Source organism: Myripristis murdjan, chromosome 12 (genome assembly GCF_902150065.1).
Source record: "Myripristis murdjan chromosome 12, fMyrMur1.1, whole genome shotgun sequence".
In the NCBI taxonomy this organism is placed as follows: Eukaryota; Metazoa; Chordata; class Actinopteri; order Holocentriformes; family Holocentridae; genus Myripristis; species Myripristis murdjan.
The window spans coordinates 4,885,452-4,906,814 of record NC_043991.1 but is presented as its reverse complement, the minus strand read 5'-3'; the positions used below and the strand labels follow the sequence as shown (position 1 = coordinate 4,906,814).

The following is a 21,363-nucleotide window of genomic DNA, read 5'->3' as shown; positions in this document are numbered from 1 at the left end:
TCAGCAGGTTAGAGTGTGTGTGTGTGTGTGTGTGTGTACATAAGTAAGCATAATCACCCAGCACCTATTTAACATGGCAGCTGATGTCCTCTAAGCTGAGTGCTTTGGGGCGGTGGAGGGGGGGCAGCAGGTTGGGATGCTGGGATTAACTCCCTTCACTTTTCCAGCAGTTGGAGAAACAACAGACGAGATTTTTCTTGTGTCTCAAATCGCGCACTTCTGCACTTACACTTAGTATTTTGAGTGCATAAGTGCGTTCACACTGAAAATACTAACATAATGCAGTGCACTGCAAATACCCGGATGTACTCTCAAAACGGTCAAAAAGTTGAGTGTGGAACGATGGACACTTCTCACCCTAACAGCACCACTGACCGGAAGTAGCTGCCTAAAAAAGCTGAGTTGACTTTTCGTTTTACGACTGTTAATATGTCACTTTATTAAGTTTTAATTTTTTTTCCAGGCGGGAAAGTAACCACATAGATTCCAAATATGTGGTCAGTTTGTCCAAATAACGTCTGTTTTGAAAATTGCTTCGACGTTTTCGGATAACTCTCAAGCTGGCGATTGTGCAGTCACTTCCAGTTATTTACAAAAATAAAACTCTAATACCTTAGAAGCAGTGGTGATGCTTTTATTTTGAAGATAGGATGTGTACACTAGAGTTCTCATATTCTGCCCGAACCCGACCCGACCCGACATTTTCAGGTCGGGTCGGGCCTAAAATTTACGTGAATTGGGCGGGTCGGGTCGGGCTTCGGGTTCTGTGGGGGATTTTTTTTTTTTTTTTTAAATAAAAAAATAGAATTATGTGTTCTGTTATTGATTATGACGTTTCATTTTTATGTGACTGGTGGAGAGAGTGAGAGACTGGATTGGATTTGGAGGCTAAACTTTCAGTGACAGACAGACAACCAGCTGTGCGAGCGCAGCGCAAACAAGTGAGAGAGAGTTGCAGCAGCATCCCGCTGTGCTGGCAGACTCGGCAGCAGGGACAGTTTTTGCTATGGGCAGTGCAACTGCCCAAGGAGCAATCTACTTGGGGGCGCACGAGAAAAAAAAAAATCCCCAGTTTTCTAGACTACCGTATTGACCCGCACATGCCGCGGTACCATCCGTCGGCATCAGGCGGGCCGGCCGCGGCACCGTCCGACACCGCGCCCACCCGTCAGGTCTGCTGGATCTGACAGGTGAGCTGCCTCATGCTGGCCGGTGCCGCGGCCGGCCCGCCTGATACCGACTGATGGTGCCCCGGTGCCGCGGCCGACCGGCTCTGCTAAATAATGGCGAATTTGGCGATTTTTTTTTTTTTTTTTTCGGGCTTTATCGGGCTGTTGGGCCTAAAGTTCGGCTAATTAGTCGGGTCGGGCTGGCCCAGCCTTGCCCGGGTCGGGTCGGGTCTTAATTTTCAGGCCCGATGAGAACTCTAGTGTACACGTCTACTTCTGGATAACTTTACCACCAAAAACCAAAGCCGGCCAGTGCCGCGGCTGGCTCGCCTGATGCTGACTGTCGGCCGCAGCGCCAGGGGGTAGGGGGTAGGGGGTGCTGCGGCCGACGAAAGATTCTTCAATAACAAATGATAAATTTCAGAATCAATCAAAATCAGTAATCAATAGAGCTATTTACACCAGCGACGGTAGTTGGCGGTAAATCTCCGTTCGGAATTAGAGAGGAGAAGAAGAAGAAGAAGAAGAAGAAGAAGAAGCTGTGGCGATCATCATTTCCGGTAAGTGCACAACGAGAAGTGCGCCAATTGAGACACCCTTCACTGTCGAAATTCGCGCACTGTGCCGGTAAGTGTACTGTCACCTAAGTGTACTTACAGACAGTGCACTAACAGAAGTGCGCGTTTTGAGACACACCATTGTTCTTGAGAAGCTGCAGCGTTTGTTAACTAACACATTACAGCCTAAAATGTACATTTACTCGCATTCACCGTCACTTTTCTACTGCTCACTCTTCACAGCCACACAAACATTATAAACTACCCCATCCCTTAAAGGCACAAGGAGCAGGACAGGGATGTGCTGGCAGGCCAAATTTTTTTTCCATGGACGTCATTTGATTCCGTCACCATCCTAGGAAACAAACACTCGCCGCCAGCGGTTAGCTGAGCCAGGGGGAGAAGGGGCCAACTTTGAATGTGGTGTTTACAAACCTCAATCAAACAAATCCCACTCATTCTGCCTCTAAAGAAGCTGTGCTCCTCTCGTACCAGGACTTTTCACATAGACGTTGAATGGATGAACGAACAAAATGAAGAACGAGGAGAGCGAGGATTCTGGGATTTGATGCGCCGGTCGATAACTCAAAACAATTCCACAACGATGTAGGGTATTATCATGCTCACACAGTGTGCAAGTGAAAATCATTAGTACCCCATTGATAATAATAACTGAAATTTTAGCAGCATAACGCGCATAAGAGAAACACTGCGCTCTGTGACTGGTATGTAGGAGGCATTTATTGGTGTGTGTGTGTGTCGATGTCAACTATTTCCACAAAAATCTGCACAACCAGTCTTTAAAAAAAAAAAAAATCAAATCAATGAGCTTTGTGCGGGAAAAGTAGAAGAAATCAGTTTCTCCGGCAGGATAGGATCAGGCAGAGGAGAGACGACTAAAACTTGTCACTTCTGAGATGGAAAGATGTTTCCTGTAGTCGTACACTTTATTCTGATATATGAACATACTATTTATTCAGAATAAAAGGTGTTTGTATAGTAAATACATCAGGGGAAAATTGAAGGCAGATTGCAAGCCGATACAAAAACTCAATGACCAATCAGATTAGCTTTCTGGGTCATGTGGCTGGAACAAGCATTTAAAACGGACATTGAAATCCTTGGTCTCCGAAATTAGAGAACTATATTATTAAAGCCGTAACAACTAAGAACTAATATGGCAATAAACTGCTGACGAAATGAGAATCCATGATGGTGAGTTTCTGTTGAAAACTGTGTGTAGTGGAGGAGGTCGGCCAAACCTGACAGATACACACACACACACACACACACACACACACACACCAGAGGATTTGACTGGGAGAGGACAGGCTGTTTTTTTTTTCCTCCATTCATTTCATTTTTGTCAATTTTTTTTCTGAGAATGATTTGGCGTCGAACTCAGACCATCAGCTAAGCCTTTCGAGCGACCAACAGATAAAAATGTTTCGCAATTTGAACTCATTTCAAGTGCATTTCGTAAGACTGTGATGGTGTGTGTGTGTGTGTGCACTGTTGGCTTGTGTTGAACAGTTACCTGGCAGTCAACATCGTCGTCACACACCCAGCTCGCAGGGATGCACGAGGAGTTCCCACACTGGAACTCGCTGGGGCCGCAGGAGGACGGCGCACACTCCTGCTCGTCAGATCCGTCACCGCAGTCGTCCTCGCCGTTACACACAAAGTTACGAGAGATGCAACGACTGCTGGCGCACGTGAACTCGTTTGGGGCGCAGGTGATGTTGCCTGCAGGGCGAAGGAGCAGAGAACAAGGGCGTGGGAGAGTTAAGAAAAACAAAACAAAACAAAAACAAAAAAGGGATTTGTTTCTTATGACTGGCATGTTGAAACAACTACAAGGCCACACAAGTCACTACATGAGATTGTCCTGGTTATCCAACACTGTAAATAAGACAGCTTTGCACTGCAAAAACGCAAAATCTTACCAAGATTATTTGTCTTATTTCAAGTCAACAATGTCTTATTCCTAGTCAAAATATCTCATTACACTTAAAATAAGACACGATCACCTCAGAAGTAACTTGTTTTTACACAATCGTCTCTTGTTTCAAGTGAAAATTTGCTTGTTTCATTGGCAAAATTTGTTTCTTGTTTCTAGCTAATTTTCACTTATTTCAAGTGAATTTTCACTTTTTCCACTGGCAAATTTTGCCAATGAAACAAACAAATTTTCACTTGTTTCAAGTGAATTTTCACTTGAAACAAGTGAAAATTGTCTAAAGACAATTTACTTCTGAGGTGATTATGTCTTATTTTAAGTGTAATGAGATATTTTGACTTGAAATAAGACATTTTTGACTTGAAATAAGACAAATAATCTTGGTAAGATTTTGCGTTTTTGCAGTGTGGGGTTGCTGTAAGCTTTTTTCCCCCACTTTGGCAGAGCTAGGCTAATGACTCCCATACAATTAAAGTGTTTATGCTAAGCTAACATGAAATGCTATCCACTGGACACTGAACCACTGGACATACAGAGGTGAAAATGGTTTTGAACATCTTGTCTCAGTCTGGGTAAGTCGGAAAACGCGCATTTTTTGCAAAAAACATTCCTTTAATATCTTACTCATCTGTCATTTTGTAAGAGCTGGTGTCAACCTCCAAACAGCAGCTACCTCATCTTAACACTAACCCCTCCATATTCAGGATAAAAGTGACATTTAGACTATGTATAATGTTTTAAGCCTTCCTGGTCAATTCCAAATCGCAGCCCAGCTTATTTTTTTGAAAAACTGTTTTGTGATCTTCAGTGTTCTCGGACACAAACAGTATCATTTAAATTTTTTTCTTATTATAGTTGCATTTTTCATTCGTTTTTGCTTTGTTGCATTATGACTTTGTTTTCAATTTCGCTTTAGATTTAATTTGTTTTTCAAGCAGGTTTGCTAGTTAGTTTTTTTTTTTTTTTTTAATGCTTATTTTTAGTTTAGGTTTTATTAGTTTCAGTGTTAGTTTTTTGAATCTCACCCCTGATAAATACACCGTCTTAAAAAACTAGATTAAGGGAGGGATGTGAGGGAATCATACTGCCGCAACCAACATCATGCCCTAAATCCTACACACTGTTCCTTTAAGAAAGCTATTTTTACATTTGCATGATGGGAAATGATTGATTATACGAATGATGATATTAAGTCTACATAGGACAGGTAACTTATGTCTGTTAGGGTGTGTGTGTTTGGGCGTGTGTGTGTGTTTCCACCTACCACAGTACATCTCGTCCTCCCCGTTGTCACAGTCTTTCTCTCCGTCACATTTCCAGAAGATGGGGATGCACTGGGTGGATCCTGCGCCGCAGCTGAACTCGTTCATACGACACGTCCTCATGTCTGTATGGACACACACACACACACACACACACACACAGAAACTGTCACTGTTTTGATCTTAATCAGGCTTTGGTTTGTAATGAAAATTTTACAACTAGTATAATGTGGCCAAAACATTTTTTTCCAAGCTAATGTTACCAGTGTAATTATCAAATTTCACCAGGCAGAATGCAGCCACACTGTCCTTTAACAAAAAGAACGGCTAAAAACTAAAAACCAAAAGTCCCAACCATCACAGAATGGAGAAAAGGACATTTAATCAAACACAGATTAAAGATCTTAGAGGAGTGGCTAATGGGGGCCACATCCATTGAGCCGGGCGTTCAGTGGAAACCATCAGCACAAGGAAAAAATAAAAACACATTCCTGATTAAACTAATGTGATGCATTAGAGAAATCAATGTGAGCAGCTGCTTCAGGCCTGTAGCCTGATGATCCAGGCATGTTCAACCAGATCTGATGTAATTGAGATTAGTGTAGGTTCCTCCGGTCTCCGTTTCTCTCCTCCCTTTCCATTTCATCCTCTTCATTTTCACTCTTCCTCGTGTTTTGTCCACCATTTCTTCCCATTTGCCCTTTTCCCTGCGTCCCTCCCTTCATTTTAGCCACTTCACTCTTCTATCTCATTTTTTCCCTTTCAACCTTTACTCCCTTTTCCATTTTTCACCCATCTCTTTTCCCCTTTCCCTCTTTATCCACCCTCAACAACAGGAGAGTGACCTTAATGCCTAGATTACCAGTAGAACAGGTAACCACTAGGAGTTAAACAGAGCCACAGTAGATGCAATTACATTATATATGCAAGCATAGATAGTCACTGGTATGCAGCTGCACTAAAATATCCAACAAAGTCTTTTTAAAGAATGGAGCTCCATCCCTCCAGGAGAGTTCAGAGACTTGGAGAATCTCTGCTGAGCAGCACTGAGGCTGTTCTGGTGGCCCAACACCTCACTAACACACACTGTTGTTTTTTTTCCCCTGTAATTTGCCATCTGTCTGTGTATGAATCATACATGATATGTTTAACATGTACATTGCCATGCTTTTGTGCTCTTTATTGGCAAGGCAGAATATCAAGATTAAGCACAGAAGTAAGATCCCTAACCAAACATTATTGATTTGTAAAACATCTGATGTCAAGAGGAGCAGTTTTGCAGTGGAGGTAGCGGGTATGAGGGGTTTAAATTAGCATGTAATATTATATAAAAGCATTCTTTGGGAAACCCTTTGTTGTTTATTACCAATTGAGACCGTATAGCAGCAGCTCTTGGTCCTGGTTTGGACTCGCTGTGCTGAGATCTTTATACATATATCATTGTTATTGCACCTCCAGTGTCGGTACATTAAACTAATTTACATTAAAAGGTTGCCTGATTTACCAACTACACTCTTAAGCCACCCTGCCAAAACTCACCACCCCTTGGAAAAATTTCTACATCGGCTTTTGCCTGACATCAACACCACAATGAAATAAAACTGCTTAACCAAAACTTAGTCACCGACCATCACACACGCACACACACACATATTTATATATATTTATCAATGACTAAGTAAAGAGAAACTGATGTTCACAGTTTACTTCCCTAATCGAGCACTTTGACGCACGAACACTGACGCCAATATCTTTGCAATTCTTCACATGAGCAAACCACTTGGACAAGGCTGCATTCATGTAGCCACACACAGACGGACACACACACACACACACAGACTTTAGATTCCATTCCCTGCTGCCAAGTCATGTGTAACAGCTGGTCAAACAGAACAGTGATATAAAGACTACAGTAGCTGGGGCTGACCTGCACGTACACCACCACAGCTATGGCAGGAACTTGACACACACACACACACACACACACACACACACACACACACACACACACACACACACACACACACACACAAACACACACACACAAACACACACACACGACCCCTCTCTCTACTTCTGACAGTCTACTATATGTACACCATTAAAGCTATGGCTTCAACCACACATTGTGAGGCTATATACTGCTAACACATACCCCAACACATTTTATCCACACACACACACACACTAATAAACCATATGAATTGCAAAACTGGAATACTGTCCCAGGAGTAGGGCTGCGAGATACTCAATAGTAATCACACTCAGGGCGATTTCTGATATAAATATTATGATAGGAGATTAGATATCGTCTGGGATTATGGATTATGTAATATGCGGATATGACAGTGTTGTCTTTCCCTGGTTTTTTAAGGCTGCATCACAGTAAAGGGACGCTGTTTTCTGAATCTTTCATGCTGTTGCAGCTGTTGTATTATCTGTCTCTACCTGCTGGTCATCATATCCACAGCACGGCTGGTTCAGACCAGACAGCTCTGGGGACGGCCTGCAATCTGAAGCGCCAGTTTTGGAGTCTAGTCTATTTTCCTCTGCACGCCTTGAGTGAATTTCACTAGTAAACACACTGAAAACACACTACAAATGCTCAAATATGCATCCCAAGCTTGTGAGCTCTTCCGATTTTCCCGATTTCCACGCTCCAACTGTTCTCCGGGGGTTTCATTTCCCCCGATTTTCTCCCACGTTTTGAAGAAGTTTCAGAATCTGCCCATCCAGAGTATTTTATTTATTTATTTATTTATTTTTAAGAAATAGTCTCACGGCTGTTTCTTAACTGTCAGCAGAATACACTGTCTGCATGGTGTCCTTATTGGCAGGTCTCTCATGAATTCACAACACAGGGACAGGATTCACGGTTCACCTGAGAAATATGCCTCTGGTTCGAACAGCCAAGCTCCTGCACACGTGTGAATTTACACTTTGCATCTGTATCCGGTCTGAACAAAGCCTTAGTGATGATTTTTTTTTTTTTATTTTTAAACCAGAAATCTCTTGTTTATAAGCCTAATTATCTTTAAAAAAGCGCCGACAGCCATCCCTTCAGTATCACCACAATAAGATGCAGGTATTTGGTCAAAGATATTGTAATTTGCTGATAGCCTCTTGTGATTTTGAGACTGAAATTGCTCCAATAGACCTCAGCAGTCAGATGTAATGTTTACTACAAACCTTTGCCATAATTCGAAATTCAAGATCCAACAAATTCTTCCCGTTTGGGACAAATAAATCCATGGGTTTTCCACATCCTCGTTCCCCTGTCACAATCTGTGAAAGCTGGTGTTTAAAACTTGGACATCTCTATCTGCACATTTCTCTATAGAATGAGACTGGATCCCCTGAATTCCCAAATTGTTATTTTGCTAAGACGAAGCCAACACTGAGGCCCTATTAAATACATAGCTGGCTGTTCTGTGAGCGGCTCCTCCTGATAAATGTACATCCAGAATGACGACTGTCCATTTCTTTGTCTGATTTGTTGTTTTTGTTGAAGACGAAAATAAAAAGCATGAAGAAAGAGTCACTACAACTCTGCTTGTGTGGCAGGAAAAGAGGAGGAAGCGACCTTGCTGTTAAGTCATTTTTTGTAAAAGCTAAAATCATGTTGAGGTTACAAAAAAAATGCCGAAAAAAAACTTTCCATATCCAAACATCCAAATGTCCTAAATTATTTCGAAGGACTCATAAAAACCCTATTCTTTGGTCCCGTAGTCGATGAATTTTTGAATCCAGCAATCTCAGAAATGCTAACAAACTGGACAGACAACTACAATTTAATGCATTTTTCCAACTAACTGTTGAGTCCAAGCTAAAATCCCCAGTTGACCTTCTGACAGTATTTATAGAAAAAACACACACACACACACACACACACACACACAACTGGTACAAGGTAATACACACAAGTGCTGCCTTGTGTCAGCAGGTGGTGAAGGGAAATCTAAAGAGGGAAAGATCAAATGTCACAGTGGAAGGTTTCAATGCCGTTCTCAACCACTCGGCTCAAGATCTCAGCGTGCAAGCAGCTAGCACTCAACGAGAGAGATTCTTTGTGTGTGTGTGTGTGTGTGTGTGTGTGTGTGTGGACTGTAAGAGTGGTGTTAAAAGGAGGACAGATTTCTAAGCCTTCTGTTCTGGTCAGAGTCTGGGTAACGTTATCAAGAGAACAGTGTGTGTGGAAGAAAGATAGTGTGTGTGCGTGTGTGTGTGTGTGTGAACCTGTTATATTGGACACAGTCTTGGGCCCTTGCCACCTCCTGCACTGACACAGCTGTTGCATTAAAATCTAAAACCCTGCAGCCGGGAAAACAGTGGCTTTGAAAATCTGCATAAACAAAAAAAAAAAAAAAAAGAAAAAAAAAAAAATAGTGTCCAAGAGTCCAATGACAAAGACGCATGTAAAGGATTTTAGAAAACGACCACACGCCTCGTACCGCCATGACTTCCAAACTGTACCGCAAACATGACGAGTCTGTCCACAGGCTAAAACACGAGTCAAGTCTTAAATTTGTTTTGTCCTGAGGTCGTTTTCTCCCTCCTATATCTTCCTGATTTCACTCTAATTTGCTCTGATTTTTTTCAAAACACACTTTATGTACGTACAAACCTGTATCTCTGCTTTCCTTCTTCATTTTCCCAGCACTTCTTTCTCACAGGAGCATATCTCAAAAGATATCGTAACAGCATTATGGCCCTAATCCTTAATCTTCTTACTATTCAGTGCACGCGATGTTTTGGATTTATGTACAAATGTTGAAAACGTGAAAATAAAACTACAGATGCTGGTGTACTCACTGGATAAGGGCGACACCTAAATGCCTTAAATGAGAGAGAGTAAAAAAATACCACTGAGATGTAAAAGCTGCAGCTGCTCCATGCCCATTTATGTCAAACGATTTGATGACTTGAAAGCTTCGCATAGAGCCACCAGCTTTTTCCTTTTTTTTTTTTTTTTTTTTTTTATAGCCAGTGTTTTAAAAAGACTCAGCGTCTGGTAGCTCTTTCCTAAGAAAAATACGCACAAAGTGATGTGTTTGAGGTTTCCAGTTTGTTTCGTAATGAACAGAAAAAGAAGAGGAACTGTGAAGTTACAAACAAGTGCCAACGACAGAAACTCAAACTCCATCAGCAAGGAATCCAAATCCCGCCCACACCTTTTGATTGACAGCTGATCTTTGGAAAACGCAGTGCAAAACCATGACCGTGATGAATGCCTGGCCATAGTCATAAAGTCATAAAAGAGCTTTTGCAGAGATCCACCGTATATGTTTGACTGCATGTCTTTTGTAAAACAATCACTTTAGCTCAACTACACTGTTTGATATGACTGTTTTAAGTTACCACGGCAACAGCACGGGCTGCTGCAAGGCAGGATGTCGTAATCTTGCTGTGTGGATCACGTACACGCCTTGGAGAGTGAAAAATACTGTTTTTCTGCGGCACTAAGTTCATTCTGAAAAAAAAAAAAAAAAAAAGTTTGTGACTCAGTGTATTTAGGGACAGTGTCAAACTGTATTCAACAAGATACATACGCTATTACGCCAGAAGCCTTGATACAGAAAGCTCCCTACATTAACCCTACTTTATCTCCCTACTTCTACGGCCTAGGTGAAGTTTCAAAGATGGCACCGAGTGCAGCATCTCCTTTAGTAATCTTAAATATCTCTGATAATAGTCTACAAGCTGGGGTTAAAATCTTGTACTAGGGGCACCCCAGTAGCTCATGCCCAAGACTTAAAAAAAAAAAATCATGCTCTAATTGGATAAGAGCATCATCCTTTGGAACCACTCCAGTGCAAATATCAAAATGATCTGCTGGCATCAAAGCTTTGCTTTAGCACAAATATTACTATTAGTAGTAATTTATTTTTCCAAGTGTCATGCACCAAAGGGTACCCAGCCTGCAGGGGTTTACAAGACACTACAAAATATAACAGAAAAGAGCAATAACATACTGAGAGAAAAAAGACAAGTATAATACACCTCCTCTCGCGTTAAACAATGTGCAGCCCAAATATGAACACAAGCTTGCTCCTCAGAAATCACAGATCTGAGACATAAATTTGGCACATCTGAGGCACAGACTGAGCCCTTAAATCTCAACACTTTAAACAAAGCGTCCTCATATGCTACTGGTAAGTATTTAACATGAACTGAGCTCCACAGAAAACAAATTTTAACACATTTTTACGAAAAACCTATGGACAATAAAACAAATAGTGTATTTCATTTTCAACCTCTCCCACATCACACAGTTGATACTTTCTGTCTTCCTCTGGGATCGAATGTTGGTGTCCAGTTTTCTCCACCAGAGGCAAGGCACCACGTCTGAGCAGGGCACAGAGAGACCTCTGTGCTCTGGTCAGGTTGAAGGTCACATAGTGCTCTGACTGGTAAATACTCTTCAGACTATACCTTCTCAGTTTTGGTTTACACAAAATATTAGTTTGAGATTAAATGTTCCAAACATCCCAAGAACAACTTGACTCCAGACTCACGGCTGGTTAAATTTTCTCCAGAGTGGAGTCATTTTTCACCCTGTTTTGTGGGCTTACCTAACGCCTGCTTTTGTTCACCTTACCAGCTACAGCCGATATTTTATTTGTCTACCTGACAACACAGGGGCTTGGGAAAGCTTCGGCAACACGGCACAGCCAGCAGCTTTGGATGACTCCAGATAACTCCAGTTTGGGGAGCCATGTAAAAAAAAAAAAAAAACACCACTATCATTCTGGCAGACAGCGCCACTTATCCCCGTCCAGGAGAGCATGAGGGATTTACCCCAACTGTAAAATGCAATGCGGTTTTCCTTTTTGCCAGAGGTAAAGAGGGTTTTTTGTATTGTTTTGCAGGTCGACAAGTTGTGTTGACACGGTGCAGCAAACAGAAACCTCTGCTCAAGAACAAAAAAAGGCACTGACTTGCAAAGCTGAAGCCAAACCCTGACACACACAAGAAACCTTCCATCCGCCCTGCCAAATATCACTTCAAACACCGTGTGATTAAGCATTTATACTGCAGCTGTGGAGTGTGGTTTCAAAACTGGCTGTATTATTATTTTTTTTGTTCCTTTATAAACAGATCTTTTCCATCCTATTGTGTCCTAAAAGGAAAGTCATCTAATATTTATGCTAAAAAACAAAAAGGCAGAGAATTGTACTTTCTTCAGAAAATCTATACTCATATCACAAAGTTTAACTAGAATCTAAATGTTCATAATATTCAATATTTCTAAGAATTGAATTTGTGAACTATTCCCAAACTGAGAGAGCGAGAGAGAGCGAGAGCGAGAGCGAGAGCGAGAGAGAGGCATGCAGATAATGGCCTGAAGTCAGATTCGAACCCAGGACACTGTTATCAGGTGAGATACAAAACTTTTAAAAATTATGTTCAGTAAAGCTACAGATTAATATTAAGTTCAGAAAACAAAAATAAAGAAATAAAGAAAATAAAGAAAATCAGAACAGAGATCCTGACTAGGAAGCCACCTGTTGCAGTGACATGTCAGACATGAGAAAATCAAAAATCCACCCAGGAGGTGGAAATCCTCGCCAATCCTCCAGTGAACATTTCTTTCTACCTAAACACGCCGTCGCTGACAGCAGACAGAGGCTCCAATTCCCAATGATGGATGTAACTGCTGAGCATTTTTTTTTTTATTATTGTTGTTTTGACATTTTATTCCTTCAGTCTTTCGAGAAACTACAGAGCTGAGAAGCTTTGAGCCGCCGTGATCGACTTCATGTCTATTTTGTTTTCACCAGGCAGAACCACCGTTCATGGCAGTAACATCACATCAGCTGGGAGACGAGGCAGCAGAAATCTGACTCGCCATTAGGGACGTGCATTTTTTGACTAACTTCACTGGCATTTAACAGAAGTTTTGTAAGCAACTACACAGCCAGTCTAAAATAAAGAATGCTCCAGTGTTTTCTCTGCTTCTGTATTATAGGCTTGAATTAAAGAGCCAAAGTCTCACCACCATCACAGGGCAACAGTAAAGTGACAGAGGAAAGGATCCAATCACTTCAGCTTCAAAGTCAAAAGAAAAAAACAGTGATGAGCCCTTAATGCCTCAAAATCAAGTCTAATAATAACTTTATTCTTACTCCAATATTTTGGGAAAAATACCCTTTTCCAACTTAACCAGATGATTTTTTTTTTTTTTTTTTTTTTTAAATTCTAAGACATGTATTTCAAATAGACGATACCGCAACTCTGAAGCCGTCTTTTTTAGACAGTGTAAGGTTTATTTTTTCACTTTTGCGGAGAAAGGCTAATGACTGCCATAGACTTAAAATGTTTATGCTAAGCTAACAAGAAATGCTACCCATAGGAACCAAACCAGTGGACATACAGACGTGAAAATGGTGTCCAACAGCTTGTCTCAAGTCAGAAAAAGGGCATTTCGCCCTAAAACACTGGCATACTCCTTCAACCACATGCCATTACTGCTATTAACAATTTAAATGACAATATAAATCTTGTACAAAAAAATCCAGTGACTTCAATTATACACTGTTTCAACGAGTCTGAGTATGCAGATAATATTGACATGCAATATGGCTCTAGGAAGGCGTAGGTGAAAGCAAAAAAACCCATAAAAAGAAAAACAAGCCTTTTTCTAATTGGCATTAACGACAAAAAAAAAAAAAAACAGCAAAAAATTAACTAACAAAACAACCAATACCAGCAGTAACAAATAACAAGTTACAAAACAAATAACTTACTATGCTTCCCAGTACAGCTTTATATTCCTGCCTTACCAAGGAGTGAGGAGGCAAAGATGCTTTTAACGCCTAGGGATTTTTTTTGGAAAGCCTAACTTCAAACTAAAAAAAAAAAAAAAGCGTGTGATGAATAGCTTTCATCTTTGCTCTGATGTTTATCTCCATACCTGGAGGGTATTGCTGAAGACTATTAGTCTTCAGGCGGCACGGTGAAGGCAGGATAAGACAAGAGCTTCTCATTAAATTATAAAAAAAAGCACCTTCAGTAAGGATACACTCCCTCATATTTCACCTCTTTGATTGGAGCGAACACTTTGGTGAGACTTTGCCACACAGTTTTAGCATTTTGAGCACAGCAGCAGCACTCCTTAGCTCCCTTTAAACAACTTACTCACTTGACAGGGCAGCCCGCGGGAGACTCCCCTCGCCGCTTTTAAGTGCCTGACTGAATCGTCGGAGGAGGCTGTGATGCCGGTTAGAAACTGCAGCTATTCGGCAGGAAGCGAACAACAAGCAGGCAAACAGCGATCAATCCAAGACACGCTACAGCGGAGTCGAGGAGTCCTGCCAAAAGTTGGTACCGGATGACAAATTTTTCCATTCTTATGCATGTAAGGTTTTATTTTGCCCAAGGTTACAGAGCAGTTACATCAACATTTCATTAAAGTATGCCAACACATGCACACATAGCACATTAATTAATCTTATTACATATTCATTTTTTTTTGTTATTTATATTTCATGTCTTATGTTTCTGAGTGTCTATCCCCGAGGGTCAAGTGAGATGGCAGGCGTAAGAACACTTTGAGTTGAAAGTTTCTGATGCCACTGATCGCTGCTTGCAGATTACAGATTTCTCAAGTTTTGATTTTTAGAAGAAAAAGCAGTCAGGATGCTCCATAGAAAAATTTGTACCTCTGTTTATTAAAACATGGCCTTTATACGATGGCCTATAGGGCCATTGTAGGAAGAAAAAAAAATGTGGAGCCATGGGAGGAGGGGTAACATTCGGAGGGAAGAAAAAAAAATATAAAGAGTCAGATTTCTGAGATTAAAGTTGTAAATTTGAGGGGGAAAAAAATCAAATTTAGGGGGAAAAAAATCAAAGTTTTGAGATTATAAAGTGACAAAGAGATTTTTTTTTTTTTTTTTGGTCAAGGAGCCACATGGCTTGATTTTGCGAGGTAGGATCAGCCGCACACTGCAGACGCTGCTGCTCGCCGAGTGTCAGGCCAGCAGCTGATAAAATCTTGCTGATTTTTGTCCAAAATCTTCTGAATCGGCCCAAGTCACGGCAATGTCTCTTCCAAGTCCAGATGCTGAGGAGAGTATTGTGATTCTGGGCTCAAACCACCAGGATTTCCTTATTACTAAATATCATAGTAGCTGAAAAACTAGCTTTCTGAGTTTATTTTGCTTGTAAATTTACAATTACAATCTCATAAATTCTGAGGTTTTATTAATATGCCGCTGCACATTTCTACCAGAGGACTGTCTGATGAATAAACAGCTACTTTTGCATTATAAATAAAGAGTTGCATTGACTTAACTGTAATGATCTATTTCTGTCAGCAGCACCTTGTTCTTAATTCTGTTTGAACTCAGACCTATTTTTTTATTATCAATTGAATGGTTTTGATTTACCCCTTTTTGGGGGTGGGGGGTTTCTCGGTAATCTCCATCTCTACTTTGTCAGAGTTTTTTTTTTTTTGACAGAAATTAGCCATTGCTCTCATTTCATGTTCACTTCCCTCCAGCTTCATGTCTCTGACGAACAGCTTGGCGTTAAGTCCGTACAGTGTAAACACGGCAGTTCAAACAAAAACTGTTTGCCTTTCATCCGGTAGAAACAGTATGGATAAATCTAACTTTAAGAACAGACTTGTGCCGGGGTATTTCTACATTCATGCCTCCCATCATTTGTCCACATGTGTTGGTACCTGTGGTGTTGAACAGCTTTGCAGCCACTGTGCATCAGTGTGATTCCATAATACCAGCAAGGAAAACACCCTCAGGTATCATTTATAGTATTGTGGAGGTAAATAAAAAGGTGGAAAACAATTTATTTTTTTGCTTTTGCATCATTAAACAACCCTTATATAACTAGTAGTTATGTTGTTGAACACCTGAAAGAGCAGAGAAGTGGTACAATTGTATTACAGTGGGTAGCAGTGAAAGTGTTTGTAATGTTTATGGAAATTGTAATTAAATTTGCAGATTTATCAAATCCAGCTGAAGGTAATGCTATCTTTCAGATAGCGCTGAGCAATAGAGACAAAATATCACAATGTTTTTGACCAAATACAAATGTAAATGGATATTATGATGATGTTGTAGGGATGCTGTTGCATTCATAAGATATTTACATACAAGATTGTTAAACAATCTTGAGTATTTTGGATATTATGACTAAGCAGTTAAAGACAAACATTAAAACAGGTAGAAAAGTCTGATAAGTTCAGAAAACTGCATCCCTTTACTGTAATACAGCCTTTATAACCAGGAAAAGTCAACTTTTACGCCATATCATTATATCACGACATCTAAAATCGATAACTAGTCTCATAATTTTTTATCTTTCTTTACTTTTTCTTTATCCCCCTTGCCCCCTTCCCTTCAAGAGGTCCTTTTGTCCTCTTGCCAGGCTGTCATTGTAAATAAGAATGTGTTCTTAATTGACCTACCTGGTTAAATAAAGTTAAATAAAAAATAAAATAAAATATCACAATATCATTATAACATAGATACCCAGCCCTACTTTCAGACTTTGTTTTTTCTTTAGCAGCAAAGTCAGACTCTTCTCTGCCCAGTTCTGGGAACATTTCTGCCTTCAGTCCCTGCAGAGATAATTTGTGTTGCATATTTTTACTTGGACCACCTGTCTGTTGTGTTACATTAAGCCTTTCAGTTCCTCTGTTGCACATCCGGCTAACGCTGCACCGCGTGTGAATGTAAACGTATTACATAGCCAAAATAATATTTAATACTGATGCCGCCTGGCTTCTTTCTTTGTATTTTGTTATGATCATACATTATTTTTACACTGATACGAAGTGGGTAAGATCATCCTCATGAAAGTGTATTCAGTAATAAAAAGGACTAAATTCTTTACGAACTAGAGCAGGGACCAAGATCAGTCAAATAAAGCTGGTGTAAGGAGAGAGTCCTGTAAGTATTCAGTGTTTTTTTAAACAAATCAGCACCACAGCCCTTCCTTTCAGGTGGAAGGAGGATATATGGGGCTCCACAACACTGATTTAGGGTTTGTGGTCAAACCCTCGTGTTTAAAAAAAAAAAAAAAAAAAAAAAAATCCCCTCTCTTGTTTGCCTCGGAAAGTAGGGTGAATAAAGTTGCCTCATAAGGATTCATGACAGCCTAAAGAGGTGGACAAGCTATTTTTAGGTGCTATTTATTGCAGGCTTCTATGCAATTAAGGCCGTACAGGACGACATACACTTTCTGTCTGTACAAGGTCACATGCAGTGCCGTGTGACCTTTTTGTTTAACGAGCGCCGGACACAAGCACAAGGCTCTGACCTCACATCTTAAAAAAAAAAAAAAAAAATTGCTATGTTCTGCCTTGATGTTAATCTGTATCTGTGTCTGTTGTTTATCCGTTAAGCACTTGGTGGTGAACCCGTTTGCTGCGAATGCTTCATAAATAATTTAAGTAGTGGATGACCTGTTCGCTGTGGTGTTCTCTCAGGTGGCAGTTAGAGCAGAGAGATAATTATTCATACAGCCTTCACATTATTTACTGCACACTAAAAAAAGGCCTCAGATCTGTTCAGCTATTTTCACATCGTTGAGATTTCTTCGCAGCAGCGGCTCTCAAGAGGAAGAACAAATTCAGCTTCTCTTGCAGGCGGATGGTTAAAACATCTATATTGGTGGTAAAGTCTTCATAAGGGCGCTGCTTTTTTTAGGTACCAATTAAAGCATTTTATGGTGTTAGCTGGCCTCCAAGAGCAGCTCGGTTTGTTCTTCGTCCCCTGATGTTTTGAAGTGCATGCAGAGGAAAACTCACGGCAGATTTCCACGCTCTCGTCAGACCCGTCCTCGCAGTCGGGCTCCCCGTCACAGTGCCACCTCTTGGGGACGCACTGGCCGTTGCGACAAACAAAGTCCATCGCTGCACAAGTCTTTTTCTCTGGAGGCAGACAGGGAAAAAAAATGTACAGTTTTATGATGTACAGGAAGAGATTCAGATGTTCTAATAAAAAATATCAGAAAAAAAAAAAAAAAAAAAAAACAGGAAAAATATGTAGGTTAGGGCTGTACAATTAATCACATTATGGCATAAGTGCAGTTTCCAAATCACAGCAGCTGTAATTTTTTCATAAAAGTGAAATGTGTGACAAAATGTGTGTTGGAAATAAAGTATATAGTGCTACAGAGAAGCCTTGGCCTACACATTGTGTTTTCCAGATGTAAGAAAACATGTTTGTTTGGTACAGACCACAGCAAAAGAAAAATAAATAAATAAATAAAACGCATATGAATAGCTTTTTCAATTAAAATAAAGATGCAAAAAACGAATTCCTACAAAATTATAAAATATTTTATAAAATATTATATCACAACCACAATATCTATCAAATTAATCACAAATTTATCGCAGCTGGAGTGGATGAGTAACAAACCCTGTGAATGAGGCATGTATGGACAAGAAGTACTAGCTCCTTATCCTTGCAGTTCAATTAACTATAAATAAAATTCTTTTTTTTTTTTTCATTTCTAAACTGATAAACGGATCCCTTGCTGGTTGCTTTTATCTTTCCACTTGCAGAGCGTTTTACGTTTTGCCCAGAAACATACGATGGATATGAAAACGTGTATTATGTGCATGCCAGGGCTGAACAATTAACAAACTATTACTGAAATCTCAATATGGCCAAGTCTTTCACATTTTTCAGCTGAATTTACTTTGAAGACTGATTGACACTGAATTAGTACTATCAGGGGACTTTCAGATGGTTTAAATATGGTGCAAATTTTTACTGGCAGATTCACACAGAAAAAAAATGATGATCTCCACAGTTACTACAAACCACTGGATGCCTCCAGTTACAGTCGGTTCTGTGTGAATGGGGCCAAAGAAGGAAAAAAAAAAAGATAAATGTGAAGAAGAGGTGGAAAGAAGGAAGAGTGGGAGAATGCATAACGGAATAAAACAAGATTGAGAGAAAGTGAAACAGACAATAGAGTTGGTTAGTTAAAATAATTGGTTCAACAGGGACAGGAGCATGAAGCTGCTTCTGATGATCTGCCTGCCAAAAAAAAGCAAAAAAAAGACGGTGGGGTGTGGGGATTTTCAGCATTGTAGAAAGCGTGACATATTGTTTTGATCAAAGTTGATGCATGGGGACTCGCACACACCAACTTGTTTGCTCTCTCTTTCTCGCACACACACACACTCGCACCTCTATTCTCAGTCTCTCCATGTCCATTCAGTATTTAAGTGTCTCCTCTAGGCCTTTCCTCGCTCTCTGACCAGAATGCCAAATGCACGCAGAAGAAAACAAGAGACTCAAACTCAAACTGCAGCAGCAGCCAAAGACGCAGCGGGACTCATTATCGCCCTCTCAGAAATTCATCATTTAGATACAAATTTATTTCGGATTTGTATCTCTCACATGCCTGTGTGCCTCGTTTTCTGTCTCATTGGAGGAAAAAATAGCTTAGACAAACAGGGCTGCAACCATATAAAACATTAGGGTAGAAAATAGACGAGCGAGAGACCGTGAGAGAGAGTGAGTGAGAGAGAGAGAGAGCTGTGATCACTGGAAAATTAAATGGCCAGGTAATATAATTTTGTCCATTAACACTTATTTGTTGTCATTAGCACACCATTTATTGGTTTCATCCCTCAACACACTCTCCCTGCCTCAGAATCAGCGTATGTTAAAGAGACAGGAAAGTTAAATATGCATTTTTTTCCCATTAAAACGTTTTTTGTCATTACTGGATGGTAAGGGACCTTTCAGCTGATTTCTCCAAACCGGCATTTTTGTTGGTGATTAAAAGTTACTTTCAACCGTAAGGCTGGGGCGATCCAATCAGAACACCAGCTCAGTTTTTATTCCCCCCGCCCTCATTTGATTGACAGCCTTCAGCTGGAACTGCTGGCTGGGTGGAAATCAACCATTTTCCCGAGGATTTTTACGAAGCTTCTATCAGAGCAGGCAAAAGCTGGCAAAGTGCTTCAGTCTGACAGATGGAGCTGTGCCTCTTTAGCGGCTGTGGACTTTTTCATAATCAACTCTGCTACTGCAAGCCTCCAAAGTTCAGGTTTTTAACAAGTAAGCTTTATAGCAATGCTAGCTGAGGAAACATTATTGTTGCAGTGCCTGTTAAGAGCAGCGGTAGCAACAAGTGGGATATTTTCACTTTGCTGGATAGTTATCTTGATAATATTGTTACCCTACAAGGGGAACTAAAGCCCACCCAGCCCTGTTGGAATGGATTTCGGTATTACCCAATTTTATACTGACGTTTGGGCTCTGACGCCTTGGCTACATTGAACATATAATGTATGCAGATCACCTGCAAAGCGGATGCTGCAACCATGACAGTCAATGAAACTGGCTCCACCAGTCACAAGAGCAGCACTACAAACATAACAGACCAGTCTTCTATTTATATTGTTATGCAAGATATGCATGGCCCTTTTCACACAGAAATAGGTCATTAAGTGTCTATATTTTTAAAAAAAAAAATTAAACTACCAGTATACAGAAAATGCTCCAGCTTTGACCGCCCTGTCACCATTGATTTTGCCAGTATCAGCTGACGGTTGCTTAGTGACTTGTAGATGTTGATTTACCCATAATCACACAAACTTGATGAAACAAAGCTGCTGTGCTAGGACCCAAAACTAAAAGACCCAATCTCAGCCAATCCCAAAATGAGTGCTCACCGTCTTGTTTTGCCTCTGACTTATCACACATCCTTACGCCTTACGTGCTTAATACTGAATGAGAAAAAAACATGTTTCTGGGTTTACCTTATCTATAAAGTAATATCTATGTGATTTTCAAACAAAAATGTCTGCTTTGATTCTCCATTCCACAGAAATTTTCTGTTGGAGTCTCCCTTTTCTTTGTTTGTTCGCTGCTCATGCTAACTACTAAGTAGAGATGTGCAATATTGACAAAAAATAGATATATTTGGGGATTTTGACGATATTTTGCATCCCTCAAAAATGTGTTTGTAAAAGTCTTGCATTGTACTAACCCGCTCTTGTTAATAGTATATTAGATGCTGTTAATGATTATCAAATCCGTTGTTGGGGCAAAATATGAAACCCTCTGCAGTTGATGCTTTGAATTTGGCGACATGAATTATACAATTTAAGCAGAGCTGTAGGACTGAAATATTTCTGGCCAGGCAGGGTGTCCACAGCAGTCAAGGTTGTTGGAAACCATCTCTCTTGGCCGCTTGAACTGGCACCATATCCTCTGTAATGTAATTGGTGACAGTGTTTGTTATTTCTTGCCATCTGTTGCCCTTCCTGTTGTAAGGCGCTCTTTTGCAGAATGACTCTGCCAAACTTTGCTCAGTGTATTTTTGTTTTGCCAGTCAGCTGGTCGTTCGTGGTCGACCGCTGACTCCTGTGAAACTAGTTAGTTGTGGAGTTGGATTAACGGCAACCACTTTCCAACATA

The 21,363-nt window shown here is 40.4% G+C and overlaps 1 protein-coding gene across 2 annotated transcripts in view; it reads right to left on the bottom strand.

Annotated features, from left to right (window-relative positions):
- vldlr (very low density lipoprotein receptor) overlaps nt 1-21,363 on the bottom strand; it is a 99,728-nt gene that overhangs the window by 59,204 nt on the left and 19,161 nt on the right. For both annotated transcript variants that reach the window (XM_030065926.1, XM_030065927.1), the window contains exons 3-5: nt 17,724-17,846; nt 4,951-5,073; nt 3,264-3,472 (exon numbers count right to left, since the gene is read on the bottom strand). In XM_030065926.1, coding sequence (XP_029921786.1) covers nt 3,264-3,472; nt 4,951-5,073; nt 17,724-17,846 — 455 coding nt within the window. The remainder of the gene's footprint in view (nt 1-3,263; nt 3,473-4,950; nt 5,074-17,723; nt 17,847-21,363) is intronic.